Raw genomic sequence first — 23,341 nt, 5'->3', positions numbered from 1 at the left:
TTACAATGAATTTCGCAGTTACTGTAACATTGTCTTTGTAGTTAGTAAAATTTGACTTCGGGTCAATGTACCATTTAAATGCAAATAATGAATTGAAACAACTTAACAAAATAACAACATAATTGGTCTCATTAAAATCTCGGGTAGAAAATATTTTTGAAAGCGTAGACAAAGATAAAAAGTTTGAGTGACGTAATCGGCGAGGGACAAGCTTCCTTCTGCTCCTCCCCTTGGTAAGTTTGGCAACAGGGCACAGTTCCGATGACGTCATGCGGCCGCCACAGCCAATCCCCGCACTCGACGGTGACACAGGGCGAGGAAGACAGCTCCGCCTGGAGACGTGACAAGAGCGTTGCCCGCTCAAAAAGGGAGTGTAGACAACCCGCAACACGGCACTGCTCGTTGCATTGCATAGCGCGGCGCGGCAGGCGCTGCATCAGCTCAAAGTGTTTCACAGAGGTAAAAATTATAATCACCTAACTTGGAATATTACAGGTACTATAGTTTATTCTCTTTGTCCCTCACTGTGTTTTACAATTACAAGTTTCAGGTTTGGTGATGTCTTCCAAATTAATGACCATATTCTTTGCATGATTGCATTCTGCGTCGTTACTTACTTGCACAGTTTATAAACCCGGTATAGCTCTTTAGCCTCCCGCCTACCCGGGTTATCTGTGCAGAGTTTCAGAGAAAAAACACGTGATTTGAAAATTGTTGGAGAAATCCGGGCGGTATCAGTTTACGAAAATCATTTAAACAAAATCTGAGGGCGGATGAGTAATTTTAAATTCTTAATTTTTTTTTTTGAAAAATATTTTCAGGAGAGTGAGAAAGGCTTTAATGCGTGTTTTAGAATAATTTTTAGGTGTGAAACATGTGGTAGAGATTCTTGAAAGCACTCAAGGGCCTTTAAGTAATCCTTTATCATCATTTCTCCGCCACGTAATGTTATGATTACCGCTCAGATCTCACAGTAGCCCTGTGTAAGACGAGAAGACAGCGTGCCAGTCCAGAGGCGACACTGCGCTAGCAGCATCAGCTAGTCCCGGCTTACTAGGACAGATTATCTTATAGCGTATATAAATAAATCTATTATGGGTTATATATATTACTTAAAACTACGTGGCACAGTCGATAACGCTCGCTAGGACAGACACACCCCTGACCAGGCGGGGGCCCTTAAAGCCACGCCTGACCCAGAGAGAAAGAGGAGGGTGGCCGCGCCAGCCACGAGGGTGGCCGAGCGCGCCCGAGGGCCGCCGAGCGCACCCGAGGACTGCCGAGGGCCGCCGAAGGGCCGCGAGGCGCAGCAGCGGCGCGCACGGCGGCAGTCGGCCGACCGGCGCGCTGCCCTCAGCTGCCCTCAGCTGCCCGCTCCATGGCGCCCTCGTGCTTCAGCGCCGCGGTCTTAGCGCTGCTGTGGCTGGCGCGCGCGCTCTGCGGTGAGTACACGCCCCTGGCGGTCACACACTGCATCAGCCACTGCCTCGGCTAACACAGCTCCAGGAACCCCTGCTTGCAACACCTGTCCCGAGTGCACAGTTAACTACACGTACGTGCACATTTTGAAGCACGCTCAATACCTTTTATTAACGGCGAATCATCCGACAGCAGGGGCGTAGCCAAGGGGGGAGTTAGGGGTTCAACCCCCCCCCCCTTAGCACCAAATCTTAATTTAAATTTCTTATTCATCACTCATACAAATTTCATATTAAAAATTAATAAAATTTTTACCATTACAATATTTAAATTTAAGTACCGAAAACTGCTAAAATAGCACTATTTTACACCTTAAAATCCAAGTTTTCCCGGGGGAGGACCCCCGGACCCCCGCTTTAATACGGGGGGGGGGGGGCATGCTTCTTAACACCCCCCATACACAAATCCTGGCTACGCCACTGTCCGACAGAAACGTATTAGAATTGCTTAAGACTACGCTTAACGTCAAAAAAAATATTTTAACGACATTAACCAGCACAAATGTGCTTGCAGCATGTGAAACTTGATCCATTTTTTTTTAAATCATCTAGGGAAAAAAATTTTGACGGCTGTAAACACAAAGATTTGTGAAAACATTAAGAAAAATCGCAAATTTAACCGAAATGATCATGAAAAAAAACGGCCAGCAACAAAATTTAAGTATCATAGTTGTTTTTTAGACTATTGCCTGGCTGTATGATGAACCTTCACTAAATTAAATTAAACATATTACTTTCCTTTTATCTTACATATTGGGGCGTGAGAAAATTCTAAGAGAATTTCCATTGTTTCGCAGCATTATCTATCGTGTGCGCGTCACGTCCATGAACTGTGTTCACGCGACACTCTCGTAACTCGTCCCTGTCCACGTCTGGTTCAGAGATACCTTGCTGCGAGCCAGATGCCAGCCCGAGCAGATGTGGCACACTCGGGGCACAAGAGTGGTAAGAGCGACTCTGCCATGCACTTAAAGGGCCTTTTCACCTTTACGTGCGCGGCAACTTGTTGAGGTGGCGCACATTCTCGTATCCTTCCGATACAACAAACAAACTTATTTCTAGCTATACATTTTCCTATAGGAAAGTTTGTAAACATGTTAAGAATAATCTTACGACATTAATAAGTTAGTTCAGTGTTGTGCTGCCATCCTAGAATACCTAACGGTGCGCAGGTATTTTGAAGATAAACTCCAAGGTATTAAATGGGTTTAAATGGCGTTATGTAACCGTTTAAACTGACTTTAATAAAAATTTTACAAAATGTACTAATTTTGGAAACTGTAAGTCTCAGTAAATAATAATGAAATAATCTTAGTAAATATATAATAGGAACCTACTGTGTTCTTCGGTGTGGTCGTTGTCCGCAACATCTATTCGTATACTTGTTGCGTTGTCCAGGTTTTGTTGTCTGTCTGCACCTACTGTTATCGTTGAAACTGTCTCGTCGTTCTTAGGCCACTGTGTTCGTCTGCGCTGTTATTTTTTGTTAAATGTCTAAATTCTTTCAACGGAATTCTCGTGCTGTCTGATACTTAAGTTTGAATGTGTTCGTCTGTGCTGACGACGTTGTGGTGTTGTCCGTAATACCTGTTTAGCTTCTTATTTGGGCGTATCTGTTCATCATCAGCCGATTTAGGCTTTTCTCTGTCCGTGGTTTTTTGTATTTACATTTATGAATTTTTACCATGGCAAACAGCGCACAACAGCAATGACGTTTTACCAAGAAACTGTATTAAATCTAAATTCCCCATCGCGTGAATCATTCAAGGAACGCACGTAAAGGACTCCGACACCATGTCCACGGTAGCTTGAAGCCGTCACCTCCAGGCCTCAGAGGTCCTGGGAGGTCCTGGGAGGTCCTGACGAGGAACAAGGGCTGCTCGCATGTCGACGGCTCCCCCAGCCGGCGCCCGGGCGTCTGCCCCCCTCCCAGGGCTCCCGGGAGAGCCAATCAAGTGCACGCACCGCCGGCCCCGCCCCCATGCATGTCATGTCCGGCACGTGCGGTCCGGCCGTGCAACAACTATGCTCGCTGTGCCTCATTAATACTAATGGAAATGTTCGTTCGTTCAAAATCTTACATCTCTGAAAGTTTTTTTTTTTTTACCGATTGTTCCGAAATTTTTGACACAACGTTGTATTCGAATACGCGCGTGTTTTATATGTCTATGTCACACCTGCGTCACGTAAAAAGACAGAAAGGTAAAAAAATAAATTTTAATATTTGCATTGCTATAGAGTGACATACATTGAGATATAGAGGGATATATAGATATCGAGAGAGGTGTATATAGAGAAATGGGAAGACACAAATAAAGATAGAGAGAAGTAGATGTATATATGTAGATAGATAGATATAAATAGATATATACACAGAGAGATAGAGAATTAGAGAGAGCGGAATAGAGAGATGCTTTGTATATGTGTACGTACTACAAAACGAATTACAAAAAAAAATTGATTGAGGCATTGCGACGCCGGACATTAGCTAGTATTCTATAAAATCATGATTTAATTTTCACAACAAACGTGCGTGGAGGGTAGAATTGAATGCTAAACTGTAGAGAACTTTGTGCCATATGAGCTATAAGCTGCAAGTAATTCGCTCGATTGGTTTCAACAGCAAAAAAAAAAAAAAAAAAGTTAGGCCCACTTCGGTGTAATGATTACGTTACTTATACGAAATTTGTTGAATTTTGCTAGAAAACAAACGCAATTTGTTACTTGCATAAAAAGTAACTATTCAGTATATATATATGTATATATATGTATATATATGTATATATATATATATATATATGTATATATATGTATATATATATATATATTTTTGTAAAAATAAGTCCAACCACAGCTGTATTTATTGTTTAATTTTGGAAATTTATGGAAGGTGTTATTTTTAGCTTCCGAATATCCCCTCCGGAAATATTAAATAAATGACGTGACAAAGTTTCATAGTAAAAGTCAATGCTTGGGGCTAATTAAAGAGCTGTCGTTTACTCCCCGCTAACTTGTGACACTCGCAACGCAAGGAACCCCTTCGGAGATGCATCCCGCGCGACACGCACCGCGGGCGGCCTAGCTGCAGGCGCTCCAGATGGTCCACAGGTCCGGTCCGTCTCTGCAGCCTCCAAGCCTGTCTCTCGTGTCTAGCTCTGTCTCCCGACCTGCAGCTCTCTGACCTTCACCACTGCCTCCGACAATTACAACAATATTGTTATATTTTTAATATATCAAATATAAACTGTTACAAACATTACAATATAAATACGTTAAGTAAAGGTTTTAAAAATTCACTTGTCTTTGCTTCATACAGAGAAAGATAAAACGTTCTGGCTTGAAATGAAGTGGAAAAACATCTCAACATTTACCATTAAATACAAATACCCTTAAGTACTATGCATATTCAATGCTGTTACTAATTTATTCCAAATAATTTTATTGTTAAATAAATTTTTCTTTGTAAAAAAACCTGCGATAAAAATACTAAAAAACAAACTAGAGTTTATGTTACGACTTCAATTAATTTCACAATTATTACAATAGTCCTGCAAAGCTTCTAGTACCAGAGTGACACTTCCAGCCAAGGGAGAAAACATTCTTTTGAATCACATTAGTCGCATGAACACCCACTTATTATGATAACAGACACCAGGTACGTTGTTGCCATATATACTGAAAGAATAATGGTCATATAACATTCAAAACATTTGAGTGTCGGAATATGTTTCTTTTGTTCTCATTATAGATTATGTTAATTGTTATGAAATATATGTGAAAATATTAGCCACACTAGATTTTCACGTTAAATAGACTCGGTTTTCTATCAACTCTACTTCACCCTGATCATTTTATTCAATTACCCTTTTCTGATGTGTAGGAGCTAAATTTCACTTTCGACAGACACCAGGAAATAAGGCACCTGCGCTTTTCACAAGATGAGTCTCGCTTGTTCGCCGACAGCACAGACCCTTAATTAAGGGGGGAAACACCTGCAAATATGACAACCCAACCCTTCTCTCGCCTTTCCTTAGTTATCACGATGATAAAATATGAGATTCAAGTTTCTTCCCGTGGAAGGGGGTTTCCTGCTCGAAAGAGATCCGGAGGCAGATAAAGTTCTTTAAAGCACGGCTCAGGGTCGCTTTGCAAGTTCATGTTCAGCAACTCCTTAACGAGACGTCAGAGTGGAACATCTCAAGGCATTCCTGGGGGTTCGCACTAATGAGACACCTACTTTGAAACCGCAACATATTCATCGATAAAATTAAACCGTATCTACTATAAATTACCTTCGATGTAAGTACTCATTTCATTTATTTTGCTACTGCTTTATTACTAAAGTGCTCAGAAAACTTTCCAGTCTAGCGGCAGGAGTAACTTGCTAGAGAAAATTTTTTTACTGAAGTTATACTTATTTGGGCGCGCTATGAAAAAAATATATGATGAGAATGAATTTTTACGATGCACGTGCAGCGTGCAAAAAAAAAAGCTTCATACAAATAAATACTTTATGTGCTTTTAAAAATTATGCTTTGGTAATTGATATTTGATACTGGTCCATATAATTAAAACATTTATTTGTTGTGAATATTAGTTATAGAAGTTGTGTTTATAAACTTATCCAAGTGTATTTTTAAGTGTAGTTATATAAAAGAGGTTATGTTTCAATATGTATAATTTATTTGCATTATACATAAATACATTATTATTTAATAAAGAATTAAAATTAATAAGTTAGAATAAGCATTCAGCATATGTATTGATTTTCATTAAATATTATCTCGATTATTTCACTAAATTAAAAAAATAATTTTATAAACATGTATTATTATTACTGAACACTAAATAGAGTTTTTAAATTTTTGTTTTGCCATACTTATTTATAATATCACTATAGGCCATTTATTATTTTATTTCTATTAATTATTTACATGCAAAATTAAATTTTGTTTTTTTATTACGCCAAGTAAGTAAGTATAACTTCTAACGCGCGTACATAAGTACACGCGCCCATTTTTGAAAATAGATTTATCATAGTTGATATACGGAAGCGAGAGCAATCCCCTTCAGCAGCTGAGGTGGAGAACATTGTTGCCAATCTCACGAAGAGGTTTAAACGTGTGTTTAAAAGGGTGCTACTTAATTTTATCTTTTTTTCGGTTTGGTATTACTGACGTCCGTGCCAGGAGACAACCTACGGCGCCGCGAGGGACCGCGCACAGAGAGGAACACACGGCAACAAGCAGAGAAGGAACAGTGCCGTAACATGGATTTTGTGAAGGAGGGGGGTCTAAATAAACCATATATATATTTTTTTAATTTTAGAATTGAATGTCACACTAAAATCTTAGGGAATAATAGACTTCTATAACTCCAACGTTTACACATAGAAAGTTAAGTAATTATTTTGCTTGAGTAAAGAAAACTCAACATATCCTTTTATTTAATTGGTTCTTAAATCAATTTTTGGACGGTTTCCTCCAAAAAAAATCGTAAAACATATAATGAATCACAGATGTCAAGTTAGTATGCTGACTACAACTACTCGGAATGACAATTCCTGCCACTTCTGTGTATGAGACTGTTATTGTTGGGAGAGGGAGGGGGGTTATGTTGTCGTAGCCTACTAAGGATTACAATTATCCTTCTAAAATAATCTCTCTGAAGCCTTACGTAGCTAAGTAGCTGTTATTTAATATTATGTCTATGCTAGTTTTCTTATTTGAAATCCTGAAGCGAGGGGTGCGGACCACGGAACTCCTCCCTGGAAGAAGGAACCGAAGACAACAGGAAAGTAAAGGAAGAGTTACTCCCGTGGTTACTCGAAGGTCTGAAGCCAGTGGAGCCCCCAAGAGCTCAGCGGACAACTTGCTAGTGACCCTCGCCTCTTGATCATACTGCTGCAGTAAACACGAGGTGCTGTCGCGACTTAGAAACACTCAGCACAGTATATTCTAAGTAATGCATGTTCCACGTTACGTGCTTCTGACTTGTGATTATTCTACGTTGTGTATTTCTAGGGTGTGAATGTGTCAAGTCATGTGATTCTATAGTTCTTGGTTCATGTTTTCTAAGTTATGTGATTTTTGATATTGTGTTTCTGAGTTATGGAAGTCTAAGTCACGCGGTGAACAACTACAGCTCTCCGCGCGAGAGGCTGTGCTGGAAGAAGTACTTGTCTCATCAGTCGGCGGCCGTGGGTCGAAACTTGGCAACGCAGCCCGCGCCAGTGTTTGCCCCCCACTCCTCCACCCTGGGCGCTCTTGGCAAGTTCGCGCGGTTTCCGGGAGAGCGCTCCAGCGCGCATCAGGAGCTGCGACACCGGACCCGCGCTGTTGCCAAGTTATCCGCCGCGGAGATGTTGCAACAGCGACCCTTGTCTTTCTGCGCTGTGGGCACTGGAGACGTACAGGCATGGGAAATACACAGATGGAGCACCCCCCGACGAGGAAAGTGGAGGGGGATATCAGTGTACCGCACGTACCAGCACTGCTTGCCATGACAACTGTCTCTTTGTTGGAGGCGCGCGGAAACGTAAAAGACGTCATGCTTTAACACCAGTTACAAAACTAAAATGAAATAGTTGCGGGGCTGTGAAAAAACTGGCAGTATAATTCTAAGATAGTTTCCCAAAAAAAAGTGCCGCATCAAACAAAGTTAGTTCTATGCCTCGGCACTAGCAAACTGGAAGGACACTTCTTTCATGCAACAATTATTAAATTCAGGAAATTTTTCCGTCACCTTTGAGGCCAAAATACTGGGCGGATATTAGTTTTGGCAGTTGAGAATTTGCAGCCAGAGTCCAGGCGGTGCTCGTCGCTCTGGCCAGTGCAGTCTCTCCGGCTCACGAGGGCGTCGAGCGCCCCACTCCCCGCCGCGTGCACACCACCGGGCGTCACCGCGGCTCCGACCATCAGCTCCCCACTCGGGCAACGCGCATGCGCAGAGCGCGCCACTCGCGCATCCCGAAAAAAAAAAACACCGTAATTCTGGTATGAGTCCGAGCACAGGGTGGCACACACACACGCACACACTTCTCGTACACTTCCGGTACGCCGTTCCTGCGTTGGTGGCACTCCTACTCTATTAAAAAAAAAAATACAAAAATGACAATATTTTAGAAAAACAAATAAGCACAGTCCAATAATTATAAGCAAAGAGAGTGAATTACCAAAAATACAGTTTGCCAAAACTAGTAGACCTTGAAGTGAAAATATAAGAGATATATATATTTTTTTAGACAAAACACAAGTCATGAGGGGTGTGTTCCGCCTCATCACCCATTACATTACACGTAGTAAATATCTGGTTGAAAATAGTTGCAACTGAACAAAAAAATACAAGAGAAGTATTTGGTGTTAAATTTATAGTAAAAGTTCTTAACTAATGGTCACGTCTGGAAACTGAAAATATCAACACAGCGTGTGATATCGAGTTTAATTTCATTAACAGGCTTTTAGTTCTCATCACAGTACATCTTGCTGAAATGTGTAAATATTTACATAACGAGTAAACTTACAAAGTTAAAATCTGACTTCACATTAATGGAATACGTGACTATTATGTACTATGGGTAGAGACCCGAAAAATTCGCGGGTTCAATGACCTCCAGGATAGACTCCAATATCCTATACACACTCGGGCAAATGCCAACTGTTCATTGGCTGCTGACTTGTGAGTCGTCTCGACTGGGTTGCCTGTGATCCGACACTTCTATGAGTGAGGGTCTCTAATTGGCCCTCAGTGCTCCAGATTTACAGTGAACCAACGACAGAAGCAGCACTAAGGTATAATTATTTGAATTTTGGCATAACACGAAATGAACCCGCGAATTTTACGGGTTTCTAACTATGGCTATGATTACTAATAATTTTATCCCTTAAATATGGTTACGAGGCGGGGCGGGGTCGTGAGGCACGCCAGTACGTCTGCTAGCTGTCAGCTGAACCATGGACCCCTCGGGGGGGGGGGTGCGGCACATTCCCCGGGGGGACTAGCGCCTGGCTACCTCCTCCCACCCTGAGCCGTCCATCTGGAGGGTTTGGCAGACTCCCGGAGGCCGCGGCGCGGAGGGGCGTGAATGGGACGCCATCGTTCTGGGAGCTTCGGATGTGAAGTCGACCCCGATGACGCGACATTCCAGAATGGGGGTTTGAGGGGTAATAAAAGCGGCGACGCCCGCCTCCGAGCCGGCGGAGTGGAGAGTGAAGTGAAGAAGGCGAGCGATGACCGGACGACAAAGCGACATGCTTCGTGTATCGGGGACTGTGTCGTGGCGCGGGTGAGAGTGTATCGTGAGACAGTGTCTCGTGACAGAGGTGCGCGGTAGGCAGAGCCACTGTCGATCTGAGCTCCAGTGGGGACAGATAACTGTGAACTGGACGAAGGGGTGATTTGGCCTAAATTGTGAACAGACGTTTTTAAGAGTTTTAATTTAATTAATAGTGTAAATATTAGTGATAAATATAACCATATTTAATTAATTGAGCTATCCTTTAAGGAACCTGATTTTACCACTCGTAACAATATATATTCTAATTCTTAACTCTATGCAGTCTTTTAAGGCCAAACAAAAGTAATTAATTTAAAGCTATCACATTTAAGGGTTGAACATGTGTAATTGAAACATGCGGAGATAGCCAGTTACTCCTAAAACATAATAATTCCTACGCATATTTGAGATGCATCCGGAGGAGCGTCTTGGTATCAAAAATTACAAGAAATAATTTTAAAATATTTTAAATAATGTGGCTAGTGACTCTCTCCTTGAAGGCCCGCGCCTAGTTGTGAAGTCTGGACATGGGGAGAGCAGTCGTAGCGTACTTGTCCTTGCATGAGAGGGCTTCAGTGCGAGGCAACAATGAATGGGCTACGTTAATAATCACAACTTTTTAAAGTTTCGGACAGACAGCAAATGACTTCAGTTTTTAATCGATCAAACATGTTATTCTGGTTCATGAACAACACTCTCGTTCCGTCATTTCGCAATCCGCGTCGCTATCTGCGCTGCTCACGTAATTGTATCTCGTCGGGTGGAATGCAGACGGGGCATTAATGGCATTGTTCCCCGCTATCGGGTGGATTGATATCTGGACGCGCCGCCAGAGTAACGACCCAGTCATCTTGCGCTGTGATGAATCTCTGCAGCTGTGAGGTGCGTGGCACACACACTGGTCTGCTCGGGAACACATCGCGACGTTGATTATGGTCGTCGATATTGGAAGCGTGTAACGACCCTATCGCACACGGCCGATCGATCATTTCAACTGGCTCTTTCTCCTGTGGATGCTGGCTCCAGTGAGAGTCGGTCGATGATCGCTCAGCGCGTGACGGCGGTACTAATAGTAGGGTACTGGCATCACGCTCAGCTGCTGTATCCCGGCAGCATGTAGCCGCAACATGCCAGGACAGTGTGGTCTCAGCGAGGTTGCGTTTCGACATACTTATTTCATTCAACGAGTGGTTCGGTGACGTTAAACTTTGCCGTTATGAAGTACATGACAAATTATAACTCATATGAAACATTTACTGCATTTCAATGCAAAATTAGCATGTTACTTCGTCCTTTGAGGTTTAATTTTGAATTTTTTTAATTCTTACTTACACCGCCGCGTTTAAAAAATATTGTAAATTTCAATGGCAAGAGCTTGATAATTTTTTTTTTAGTCGTTATTTATTCAAAAGGCACTAAATATTTCTGTCGTAGAACGAAAATATTTTAACTCAGACGCAACTTTGCAGCTCGGATATAGAAGCAGCACAAGAGAAAATATAAACAGAATAAGTTGTCAGTGAGAGTGGAAGAAAGATTATTTCATTTCATAAGATTGAATAATATTCCATTTTCGGGCCAAAAAATAATGTTTTGTTTTTTTATTAGTATATATTTTTGTTTGTGTACACCCATAATTCATTACGGAAACTGCGAATGATTTTTAAAAGATAACATTTATTTTACTTACCTTAAATAGTCTTAAAAATTATGTAATTTTCTCACACGGAAAACATTTACGGTTTTTTTTTTATCTGCAATAGGGTTTGAGCTAATGTTATGAAACAATGCCATTGTGCGTCTCACGCAGGGAGCCACTCAGGACCAGCCTCTGAGCGGGTGTTCCCCCCCCCCCCCTTGTAAGAGGTCACGTGTCAGACCTCGAGAGGAGCGACTGTGTGGTGACACAGGGGTGGGGGGGGGGGGGGGCTCGCTGTCCGACTGGCTGGCAGGCGTGAACCTCACTACTTTCGCTGTGACCAGGAGTTTAACACATTGCTCCTTTTATAACATGATTCATAAAATAACTGTTCCAATAAGTTTGATTTGATTTTGAATACTGTGGGATAAACCCAACGAAAAAAAAAACAACACAATTTTAGCAAAAAATTCCAAACTATTAAATTAGACAGGTACTATCATGTAATGAAGATTATTAACAGTGGAGCCTCGGTACAATACAATCTTTCACTGCCAGTTAACCTCCGGGACGCATAAAGGATCTGTTCAGCGCGCCTCAGGTACTGGACAGTGTGGCTGCAGGGGGAGGGGGGGGGGGTGGTCCAGGCGGGGTGAGACAGCAGGTGTTGTGACGAGCGGGAGACGTGGCGGGCGTTGCCGTTACCACCCCCCCCCCTCGAGCTGCAGGCTGGCCGCAGCGACGGTGCCAGCCCGGATCCATCCATGACGACCCCGCCTGCCGGGCCCGGCAGCCCGCGGTAATCCAGGTGTGCTCGCCGCACAGTGCGCGGGCGAGAGCTGGCAACAGCGCGGCCCGCTGGGACAATGCTCCTGCGGCAGTCCTCCGCGGGTTTAATCTCCGCCGTATCACCCCCTCCCTCCACCCTCCACCCTCGCACATTCTGTTCTTTTAGTTCCTCCCCCGGGCAGCTTCCCGCGGCCGCCGCGTGTGGCGCTAGCGTCGTGTGCGCCCGTCACGTGACCCCTGCTCTGTGTTCGCCTCGCCGCTGCTCTGCCTCCTGTGGCAAACTAGAAACACAACATATACGTTCTTCCTTACTGTGAGCCTGTTCTAAGTTGTGATAGTTATAATTTTATGTGTGTTTCTCCCCCCCCCCCAAACACTATGACTCACCCCCCCCCCCTAACATAATGATGCGCCCCACCCCCCCGAAATTTTTTTATGCCATTTTCTCAATGATTTACTCAATTATTTTATAATATTATACTTTTTTAGTATTATATTTTATCACATATTGCATTAATTAAAACTGATTTTCTAATAATAATTTTGGTCATATCAGGTAATATTTCCATCCTGAACCGACAGATGCCAAACTGCTTTTGTTGAGGAAAGTGCGGGGTTGCCAATTTGATTTAAAAGATCCCTTTCAATTATCAAAGCACAAGAAATGTATTTTCACATTAGAAGCTATAACTATGTAAATAATATATACATTTTTCTCGTCTTTTAACCCCCCCCCCCCTGAAATTTTAATGACGCAGTCTGCGTCGTTACCCCCCTTGTGGGCACCCCTGGTTTCTAAGTTACGATCGTTACAACTTGCGGAATTTTTTTTTGTTGAGAGTTCTAAGTTATGACTTTTCTAAGTTTTACGCGAATCCCGCTTGCAGGCAGCGATAGCCAGTAGCTAACGTTGGCGTCATGGTTTACGTGTGTTTGTGCCCGTGCTTGTCGATCAGGGCTTCCCGGCGATAAGAATGCTTCAGTCTCACTTTCTTACAAGTTCTCGGAGACCTGGGTCCGGACCGCTCAGAGCTAGCGAGTGTGGTAGTGCACTCGGCACACTGACATCTCACTCGTCGCTATAGTTCGGCTACGTTTATACAACTAGGTCTGCGTTTATCGATATACTAATATAATTTGTTTTTTTGTGGGTTATTATTATGTCATAGTTGTCGGACGGTACATGTCAGGTGGCTCGTAGGACTAGAAAGAAGATACCGCGCTGTGATGTGACGAGTAGGTGCTACGGCTTACCTTGCACCTTGCCCCTGTGAGTGCGATAACCCCTCAATGCCGGATCGCGTGGCGGGAGGGTCGCTCTGCCAGGGGCCGCAGCAGCATCTGAAGGCACAGGAGATTTGTGACGTCACGCCTTCCCAGCCAATAAAAGTATTTAAATAATCTTACCTAGGACATTATTATATCGTTACATACTTGCAGGTATTGGTTTTAAGGCCGTGGGATGGTTAATATTTACTTTCACGCACTTCGAAGAGCAAATATGATATGTTCTTTGAATTATTGGTTATAAACAATATTTTGCACAAACGGCACTGTCACAGAAAAAAAACTGAAGAATGGACAAAGAGAATTGAATATACAAACATACAGAAAAGAGGCCGAAATCAGTCGATATCAAATGTTAAATATATATACAGTACCGAGTATTCCGTTGAAGGTATTAGCCAGAACTATGTAACAACACACTGTGTTAGTCTGTACGTGATTTTTTCCTCCGACTTATTCGTTCCACAGAATTCTCTGTGCTGTCCATCCATTCTCACATTTGACATCGCATGATTTTGGCTGGTTCTTGTGGGTCTTGTGGTTTCTCTGCGACACTCAGTGAGGCATTTGATCATAAATACTGTTTTAAAATATAAGTTCGCTTCCATTCTCATTCTGTTGAGTTCGTGTGCAAAGCTAGGAAGACACATGATGATTAACACTGCAGCTCGTAGCATCCACTGAAGATTATTGAAGATCAGTTGCCCACGAGCCGTGAATGTGCTGGCGGCCTTCACTCGTCACTGCCAGCAGCTGAGAGCTCTGCTATTGGTCCCGAGGCCGTCGAGGGCCGCTGTGGTTGGCTGCTGTGCTGTGTACTCCCTGCTGACTGGAGCGAGAGGTCAGGCGGTCTCAGCTCAGACTAATTATTATCATCTGGTCGACAATTCTTGAATTGTCACCTCCTAGATCTGATACTAGTTTAAAGGTATATACCACGAGTTCTTAGATTGCCATTTCTTTATCTTCATTTCTGTAATTCTTGAGCAGCATTTATTTTTAAATTTCTTGGTTTTCATTCAGGTGGCTGAGTTGGGCGCATCCTATGTTTCAGTTCTTTATTATTAACTCGATCCTTTGGCTCGAATAGTTTTATCATACATTACTTTATTTCTTCTCAATATTTATTTTTTTTCGTCTTTCTTTGTCCTGGATCTTTGTTTAGCTATCGTGCAAAAATTCTTCAACTTTCATTTCCATATTTTTTTACCATCCTGTTCTCGGAGCGATTTCCTGTTATATCTTCTATCTTCTTGCTTCGGTTTTCTTATTTCGTTGCAATAACATCCTCTACTTATCTTAACTTCCTTCAGCATCATTTTACCCACTTATTTTCTTACTCCAGTTAGATTCTTCTCCAAGTTCTTGCTTGTATTATAAATCCACTTTTATTCGGACATAATTGTCGTTACCTCTTGCTGCCAGTCATGTTATTTCCTCGGTGCTCTCACTTTGTTGTGACAGAGGCAGAGGTGTGTGGACGAGAGAGAGACAGAGAGTCGTGGGCTGGCTGTGGCAGGCGAGCCACAGCCGGGGGCGGCCTGGGGGCGGGCTGGGGGCGGCAGGGAGGCGGCGCGGCCCTCGACCGCAGCCTGTGATTGGTGGCGGCGCTGGCCTGACCGCACCTGCCCCACCCCCTTCCCGCCACGCTGCATGTGGCTGTGCTTCGAGACAACACCGCAGTTACTCTCGTGCTATCGCATCCAGCCTAGCACATGCATGCTATATTCATTTTCTGTTTGCAAACAAATGTCTGAACTTATATTAGACTGCAAGAAGTTCTGCCCGAGCGAGCGATTGTGTCCTGGTGACTGGCGGCATCGCCCTGTTCGGCTGGGCCATTCATGACGCGTTTGCTTCCGCACTGGACGGCTGTGATTGGGTGGGCTGGCGGTAGAGAAAGACAAACCCAACTATGAACCCAAACAGTTGTTATGGCCAAAACATCGACGAAAGCACAGACGAACATATTCAAACTTTAAATATCAGACAGCACAAGCAGTCCGTGGAAGGAATTTAGTCATGAAAAAAAATTACAACAAATAGTGAGCTAACAACGACGAGGCAGTTTCAAGAATAACAGTAGATGCAGACAGACAACAAAACCTGGACAACGCAGAAAATATACGACAACAAAGATGAAGATGTAAATAGTTGTTGAAGGAAAATAGTGTATGACAGTCACTGTCGTGGTTTTTCTTATTTTGTTTGGGTGAGTGAATGTGTTTTCTTGGAGCCACCAGACAGTCAGAGCTCGGGCGAGCTGGCGCAGTGGTAACACGCTACACCCGCGCTCCGCCAGCCTGGCTCCTGGGCGCCAGACATGCACCATCATGCACCACCATGCTCCACCATGCACCACCATGCACCACCATGCACCACCATGCACCACCATGCACCACCGCTCAGGGCCGGGAGACCGCGGCTCTGGCCACATGACGTCACGGCTCTGCACTCGCCCCTTCCACAACACACTCGCCACCTGCTTATTTGATTACATTAACGTGTTCCCCCAAGTAACTTTATGTTTCATTTGTGAATAAAATATTTTTATTTTATCTCCTTTTTGACGTGATACACAGAGAAAAAAGTTTGTTTGAATCAAACATTAATATTTGTTTGTATCTGGCAAAACAAATATTTACTTGGTGGAACAAAATATTTTGTTAGCTTAACCCAACTCAGTAAGTAACAAAAATAAATTGTTACACCTAACCAAATATACATTTGAGTTGACAAAATCATTTTGTCGGGTCAACAGAATTGTTCCTACTATAAAATATTTGCTTGAATTAACAAGATATATTTATGTCGCCATATATAAACAAATATTTGGTTGAGGCAAACAAACCTTTCTCTCAGTGTAACGTCTTATAAATCGATGAACGCCGGCTGCACGCACGAAAAAAGCATGACTCATTGCCACGTTCCGCCCGAGCCAAGCGTGCAAGAACCGGCCAAACCACCGTGCGAGAAAATCTTCTATATTATCAAACAGGTTAAGGCGGGCTTTTTAACTAATTGTTCGTCATTATATTTGAACAAATTATTTAAATTAAATTTGCAAAAACTGTAAATAATATTTGAGTCCGTAAACCGACTCTCCAAACAACCCCCGTCTTTTTAATCGACTTAAAATTCCATGTAGATACTGAGAAAATACATGTTGCGGCCCTAGAGCCAAGCTTTGCTCGCGAGAAGACTTCCGACCAGCTGTGTGGTAGTATCGCGGTTAAAAAGTCGATTAAAAAGACTAGGGTTGTTTGTAAAGTCGGTTTACGGACGATAAATTTACGTTATAACGTCATAAGAAAACATTGATGAAAAATTGCATACTTTTTAATTTTCAAATATTATTATGACTTGTGAGTCGTCTCGATTGGGTGGCCTGTGATTCGACACTTCTATGAGTGAGGGTCTCTAATTGGCCCTCAGTCCTCCAGATTATCAGTGAACCAATGACAGAAGCAGCACTAAGGTATAATTATTTGAATTTTAGCATAACACGAAATGAACCCGCTAATTTTTCGGGTCTCTACTAATTGTATTGTTAAGCAGAGGAAACAATTCACTTCTGCTGCGGTCGCAGATAAAAACAAATATGCAAGCATGCCAGCGCTAAATTATGCTATTGCGCAAGGATGCAAGTATGAAAATATGCAAGTATGTGAGTGTGCGAGTATGCAGCGTAATTTAAACCTATCCCATGCCATCTCCTCCTCTACCGGTTCCCCCACCACGTACGCAACTATTACCCTCGTGTTATCGGAATTTTCGACAACGCTCGAAAATTGTAGCGACCTCAGAAAAAAAGTTTCACTTTAAACAAAAGGAAATTAATCTTTCACACGTTAGCTGTCGGTTTATTAAACGTATTTAATTATAAGACCACTAAATAGCTCTCGAAAGTTTTAAACTGAAGGTGATACCAACCATTTTTACACATTTTTTCACTGTCTGGTACACAAACACTTGTCGCAATTTCATATCAAGCACAAAAAATAATCTACGAGTGTTCGACTAGTTTTTACTATGCAGATTACTGATTAAGAACTAGTAACACATTTTCCAAAGGCTGCGCTGTTCTTCAGCAATGTGACAGGTTTCCATTCAGAAAAGTGAATAATGCAATAATATCCAGTCCTGTAAAAGCGACGAAGGCTAATCCTCTCTCCCTGCTCAAAGGAGATTTAGAAAATCCCCTGCCTCCCTTTTCAGCCTTTATTCTATTCATTATTTCCGTTCTTTGTTTCCAAGATTTTTCCGTATTCCGATAACTGTGAATGGATTATAATACCAATGTAATGAAAGAGAATTTTGATACGAGATGTAGAAGGTTTTTATAGCGTTCCCGTGTAAAACATAAAATTTAACTCTTACCGAGCAGAGTAACTAAATTATCTGGAAAACGTTTATTTATTTTTGACTGAACTTTATAAAATACGTATTCCGAGGTGTCATTGCTTGTAATTGCACTAGCTGAAGAAAATATTACTATTATGTGGAAGTATAGAGGGAAGTGTAACAAAAACATAACTTCACATATTTCGTGATTTCAGTCATTGGAAAGGGTGTTATTATTCAAAACTTCAACAATAAATGTTGGTTACTGTTTTACACTTGACCATGTAAAATTCATGAATAGTGAAGTAACAGCTGTTCCTATATTGCACAGTAGCTAGCAGCTAGATACTAGCTCTCGAGGCAAATGATACTCAAGTCTATGTTATGCCTTCCCTCTTGTACACGAACGATACCCGCCTGCTACAGGCTAAAAGCATCCAATGAGTTGAATTAGTCATTGTTGGTTTAAGTATTTGTTAAAACTCAAGAGCTCTCCGAATAAATTTGTTTTGGTGCACACATAACTTAACGATACTTCGTCTCATTCCTGTTTTTGCATAACCCAGCAATTAATAAATTAAAAAGATTTTAACAGTAGATAAATCACGGTATTACATAGCTTAAAAATTAAAAACAGTGAAACAAACCATATATTATTAGCTTAAAAGTTTATACACTGTAAGTTTATTTTGTAAATGGCACCTAAAATTCATGTTAAAATTGCAGATGTTTGTAAATGTGTACATTTACATGAAAACAGCTGTATCACTACAAAAAAGTGAACGCAGTAATAACCGAGTTCGGGTTCTTACCCAGGAATTTATGATTTGTGTTGTTTCAATACCTCCAATAGTTTAAGTTAATTGTAAACCGATCTCTGAATAGTTTTACAGTATTAACTGCGCACACAATAAGCACGATAAACAAAATTCATTCACATTTAAGAATATTCGGTTATCTTTACCATGTTTTTTTTTTAATATGTTGAATGGAACATGCAATCAAATATGAAATTATGCGCCAATTTTCGTAAGGGATACGCAGTATTACTCGAAAAACGTATTTCATATTTGCAAAAATGACCATAGCCATGTGTTGTGGAAAATAAAATATCCTTCTTGAATTATTACAGAACTATTTCTTGGCAACTGGTTTCCAAAGGAATCTTTTGTAAAAGTGCAAAAAAAAGAATATTTTCTGTGCAGCTTATAGGTCGCATGTAATGGAGAGTTCCTTGAACTAATAGCCAAGCCAGTGGGGGTTGTGAAAGATAGCGACAAGTTACCTGACTGAATAAAAATACAAAGCGATCTCAAGTGTAGAATATCGGGACATAATGGTCTCAGGCTGAACTGAAATTTCACCATACTCGTCCCCCCTCCCCCAAAAAAACGAAATTATTCTCGTCTCTAAGTCAAAGTTTTCTTTAAAGGGTTAAATTTTTGTCAATTGTTCAGCGATGTTCAGATAGCTTTTTGACGTGACAACGTCTAATAAATCGATGAACGCCGGATGCACGCATGAAAAAGTGTCCCGTTACGCACATTGTCCCGTTACGCTGTGTCCCGTTACGCTCATTGTACGCTTGCGCCGCATCGATCTCTCTTCCACTCGATTGGAACAACCATCGATTTGACTTTTTCGAGGCACATTAAACTTGAAACACTCCCATTCGTTTCCTACTTTTCCTATCATCGTCCTATCCTTAACAGAATAACACAGATTGGAAGAAGTTAAATAGCAAACATGTATAAAAGTTATAGTTAAAATAATCTCTTTGTTAAAGTAATAAACATATTTGAATTAATGAGTGCAAATTAAATTGTAGATTTCATTTCACTCCTTCTTTGTATCCATACAAAATAGTGATAATTCCATTAAAAAAAATTCAATTATGACGTCACGTTAAACTATTTTTTTTTGCCGCCATATAAAAATAAATTAATAAATATTTGAAACAAAAAATACATAAACATAATAATAATTAAAATAGTGGCATTGTAGAGGACGTAAAATATACGATAATGTTTTTTAGCGTATATTAAATTATCTTCTTCTGTTTGGCTTCACTTTCACAAGTATTGGTAAAGAATCGCGTTATTTTGCTTCATTTACAATAAATTGTAGAAACATTCTCTTATGGAAAACATAATATTACATTCGTTTCTTTCTCGGAATCGTTAAAATGTAAACATTAAAACAATACCTGAACATGTTGAACACTGGTTCGGTTTTCTCCGTCGCAGATTTTGATCTCCTGCAAAAAAAAAATTCCTCAGCCAAGTTGTATTGATTTTTTTTTTACCATGGTGAGGTTAGTATTATGTTATACCTGTGCGCTGGAAAAATTTCACAGTCGATTGGCCTGTGATGTTTATAGCACCAGGTTATTTTGTAAATGAGTATCTTCTGTCCTATCAATTCTAGTTACAAGCGTAAATATTCAGCAAAATCAATCTTTATATACAAGCACACACTCGTTTCTAAATATTTTACTGTGCATGAAGTTTATTTGTAATTTGTGTGACCAATTTAAGTGTTTATATTACTTTAGGAAATGTGATAATAGTCAGCGAAATATTAAATTAGACACTTTATATTTTACATTAAATGTCTTAGTAGCACATCTCAATTGTTTGAGAATAACATTTTTTAAAACATGTAACACCCAGTGGTTAGTAGTAAATGAGTTGTTAATGTAAAATTCACTAGTGGGTAAACATAAGCATGGCTTTGTATAAATTTAACAAAGAACTGCGAAGCACTTATTTTTTGCTACCGTTAATAATTAATTTGAGACTTTTTTTCCCCGAATTTCCTTAATCACACAAATATGAATCAACTAATTAGCATTTTATTGATGAAGGAGCCAGACAGATTTAATTTGTTTGGAAATTATTCTCCCTGCGCAAATATAAACAGAGAGGATAACTGCTAATTGAAGAAACTCAAGATTTTCATTTGTGTCTCACATTTGCTTTTATAATGGTAAATAATTAAATTTTGGTAAGAAAGTAAATGATTGAACATTGGTTGGCAATTAAGAAATTTTGAACTACCTTCATCAAAATGAATTAATTTTTAACTTTATTAATTATAATCTCGATCGCATATATAGTTTATATATAGGCTACTAGTTTTGATAAAAGTCTTTGTTCTAAGACTATTGTTGAGAATTTTTTCTTGATTCGTATTAGCAGGCGATGTTATTGCTGTTAGTAGTGTGGCAAAAAAAAAAAAGAACAAACTAAAATGATCAAACAGTGAATGGTCTTATATTCGTAGTTCATCAACGAAACAGTTGAATATCTCATAGATGAATATTGGAAGCTGGAGACGCCGAAACACAGTTATAAACCACGGGAGTGCTCCATCCCGCGCACATCGCCGAGTGTCTGATGGCGCAGGTCTCGCCGGCGGGTCGATGAGCTGGCAACACCGCGCGGACCGCGACGCGCCAATGACAGCGCGCGCGCCGCCCCCCCTCCCCCGGCGACCGGCCCGCGCTGTTGCCATTCGGATCGCATGCGCCCCTGAGCGGGCAGCGGGTAGCCGTTAGACGTGAGACGTTAAGATGGTTAACGAAACGCCAGAGCATAGTGGCCGTCAGCGGACAGCTTGGTATCGCAGCCTGACGGCACCAGACCGAGCGGCGCTAGGAAACGCCCAGTGACGTCAGAGCGAGCGACGAGGTGCCACAAGCACAACATGGCCTCGGAGACGCCAGGAGACGGAGATACAAGCCCTGCGACGAGTGATAAACAGTCGAAACAAAGCGGACGTCGCCGGCGAGCACGAGTCAACCAGAGGCCGCACCAGGGGAGATGCGGCACCAACTTCCTGTATGTGCTAGGACTGACATAAAAATTTGCCAGTAGTTAAAAAAAATTGGTTGTCTGTAAAGTCGGTTAACGGACGATAGTTTAACGTGACACCGTCATAACAAAACATTGATGAAATGATTGCATACTTTTATGAATAAAATTGAATAATTTTTATTGAATTATCGATGGTTGTTCCAATCGAGTGGAAGAGAGATAGATGCGGCGCAAGCGTACAATGAGCGTAACGGGACACAGCGTATCGGGACAATGTGCGTTACGGGACACTTTTTCGTGCGTGCAGCCGGCGTTCATCGTTTATTAGACGTTGTCACGTCAAAAAACCTTATGATAAACGATTAAATGTGGTTGTATTACTAATCTCTTTAAAACCATGAGCGAAAGCACGAGGGACTAGAAGCAACCCTATAAGGTCTCTGCAGGGCGGGTTGTGAGAGGGTCCCTACCCCCTGGGGGCCGACTGCAGTCCTGCCGGCCTTGTTAGACCACCGCCCCGGGCTGGTTGCATGGCGCGCGGCGGGGTGGTTTATTCACGACGACTCGCGCGAGACAGCGCCTGGGGGCAGACCGCCCGCCCGACTGCCGTGCCTGGCCAGGTGGCCTAGCCTCTCAGGGGTCCCGGAGCCGCCACACGGGCTCCTAGCACAACACTTAACAACTTTGTATCGTCTCTCCTCGAGTCAAATTGACATTATGGCACATTCAAAATGATTGATGAAGCATGCCCCACTCTCTAAAATTTCTTTTTTCGTTACGGCCACCATCTTGAAAATCAGTAATTATTATCCGATTTTAATGGTAAAAATTTTAAAATTATTCAAAAAATTAATTTAAAAATACTAATAAGAATTATTGTCAGTGAAACAGGGGAAAGCGCGGGACAATGCAATGTCTGTCGGAGCCCAAGGCCGGGTTTCATTAGCCAAGGGCGGGGTCGCCCTCGCTTGTGTACGCGACTGTGTTCCAGACACCACGCACTTATGCCACTACCTACTCAGTCCCTCTGCAGATGCTCTGTTCATTGGTGTTTGACGCTTCCGTTGGCATCAAATACTCAGGTTTACATTGTAATGCTATTTCACGTGGCAATCGTGTTAACAGTGACCCGAATTAGGTATTCAAAACGTTACAGGCTTAAAAGCAGGTGTAATGAATCGTGAATTACGCATTATTCAATACCCAAATTTCAAAGAGTAAAATTTAATAATATTAATATTTCTTTCACTTTCAGAGGTTAATCTATCAAACTTTTACAATTAAAATTTTTAAAGTTATCTAAAAAAAATATTATGTAAAAAAATTGAAAAAATAGGCATATCCAGTTCCCGGAGAAAAAAAAATTCATTTCGGAACTTGCTTCCCCGACGGAGAAAGAACTGCCGCATGAGTTTTGCGGGCACCCTGTATTGCGAGCTCGCCCGCCTCTGACGTGTCTCCCGAGAGCGAGAACAATCGATATCTTCCCTCGATCCTCGTCCGTGACGTTTACTTCATTCTCCGAGCGCACTCCGCTCTCAGTTCTCGTTCACTTCTTCAAACACCTGCAGATTGAGCAAACAAAGTGGTGCACTCCGTCTGATACGTATTTGTTTTTCTTTAACGCAAAAAAAATATATGCTAGTTTTTTTATAACAATCAACTTCAAATTATACTTTAAAAATTTAAGTAAAAATGTTTTTTGATAATA

The 23,341-nt window shown here is 41.5% G+C and overlaps 1 protein-coding gene across 1 annotated transcript in view; it reads left to right on the top strand.

The window, feature by feature from the left end:
• The first annotated feature begins 1,361 nt into the window (after positions 1 to 1,361).
• The window catches only part of LOC134538627 (von Willebrand factor C and EGF domain-containing protein), a 43,308-nt gene continuing 21,328 nt past the window's right edge, over positions 1,362 to 23,341 (top strand). The window contains exon 1 of the mRNA XM_063380062.1: positions 1,362 to 1,442. Coding sequence (XP_063236132.1) covers positions 1,379 to 1,442 — 64 coding nt within the window. The 5' untranslated portion in view covers positions 1,362 to 1,378. The remainder of the gene's footprint in view (positions 1,443 to 23,341) is intronic.

This window comes from Bacillus rossius, chromosome 13, assembly GCF_032445375.1.
Source record: "Bacillus rossius redtenbacheri isolate Brsri chromosome 13, Brsri_v3, whole genome shotgun sequence".
Taxonomy (NCBI): domain Eukaryota; kingdom Metazoa; phylum Arthropoda; class Insecta; order Phasmatodea; family Bacillidae; genus Bacillus; species Bacillus rossius.
Note: the sequence above shows the minus strand (reverse complement) of the source record. Positions and strands in the feature narration are given on the sequence as shown.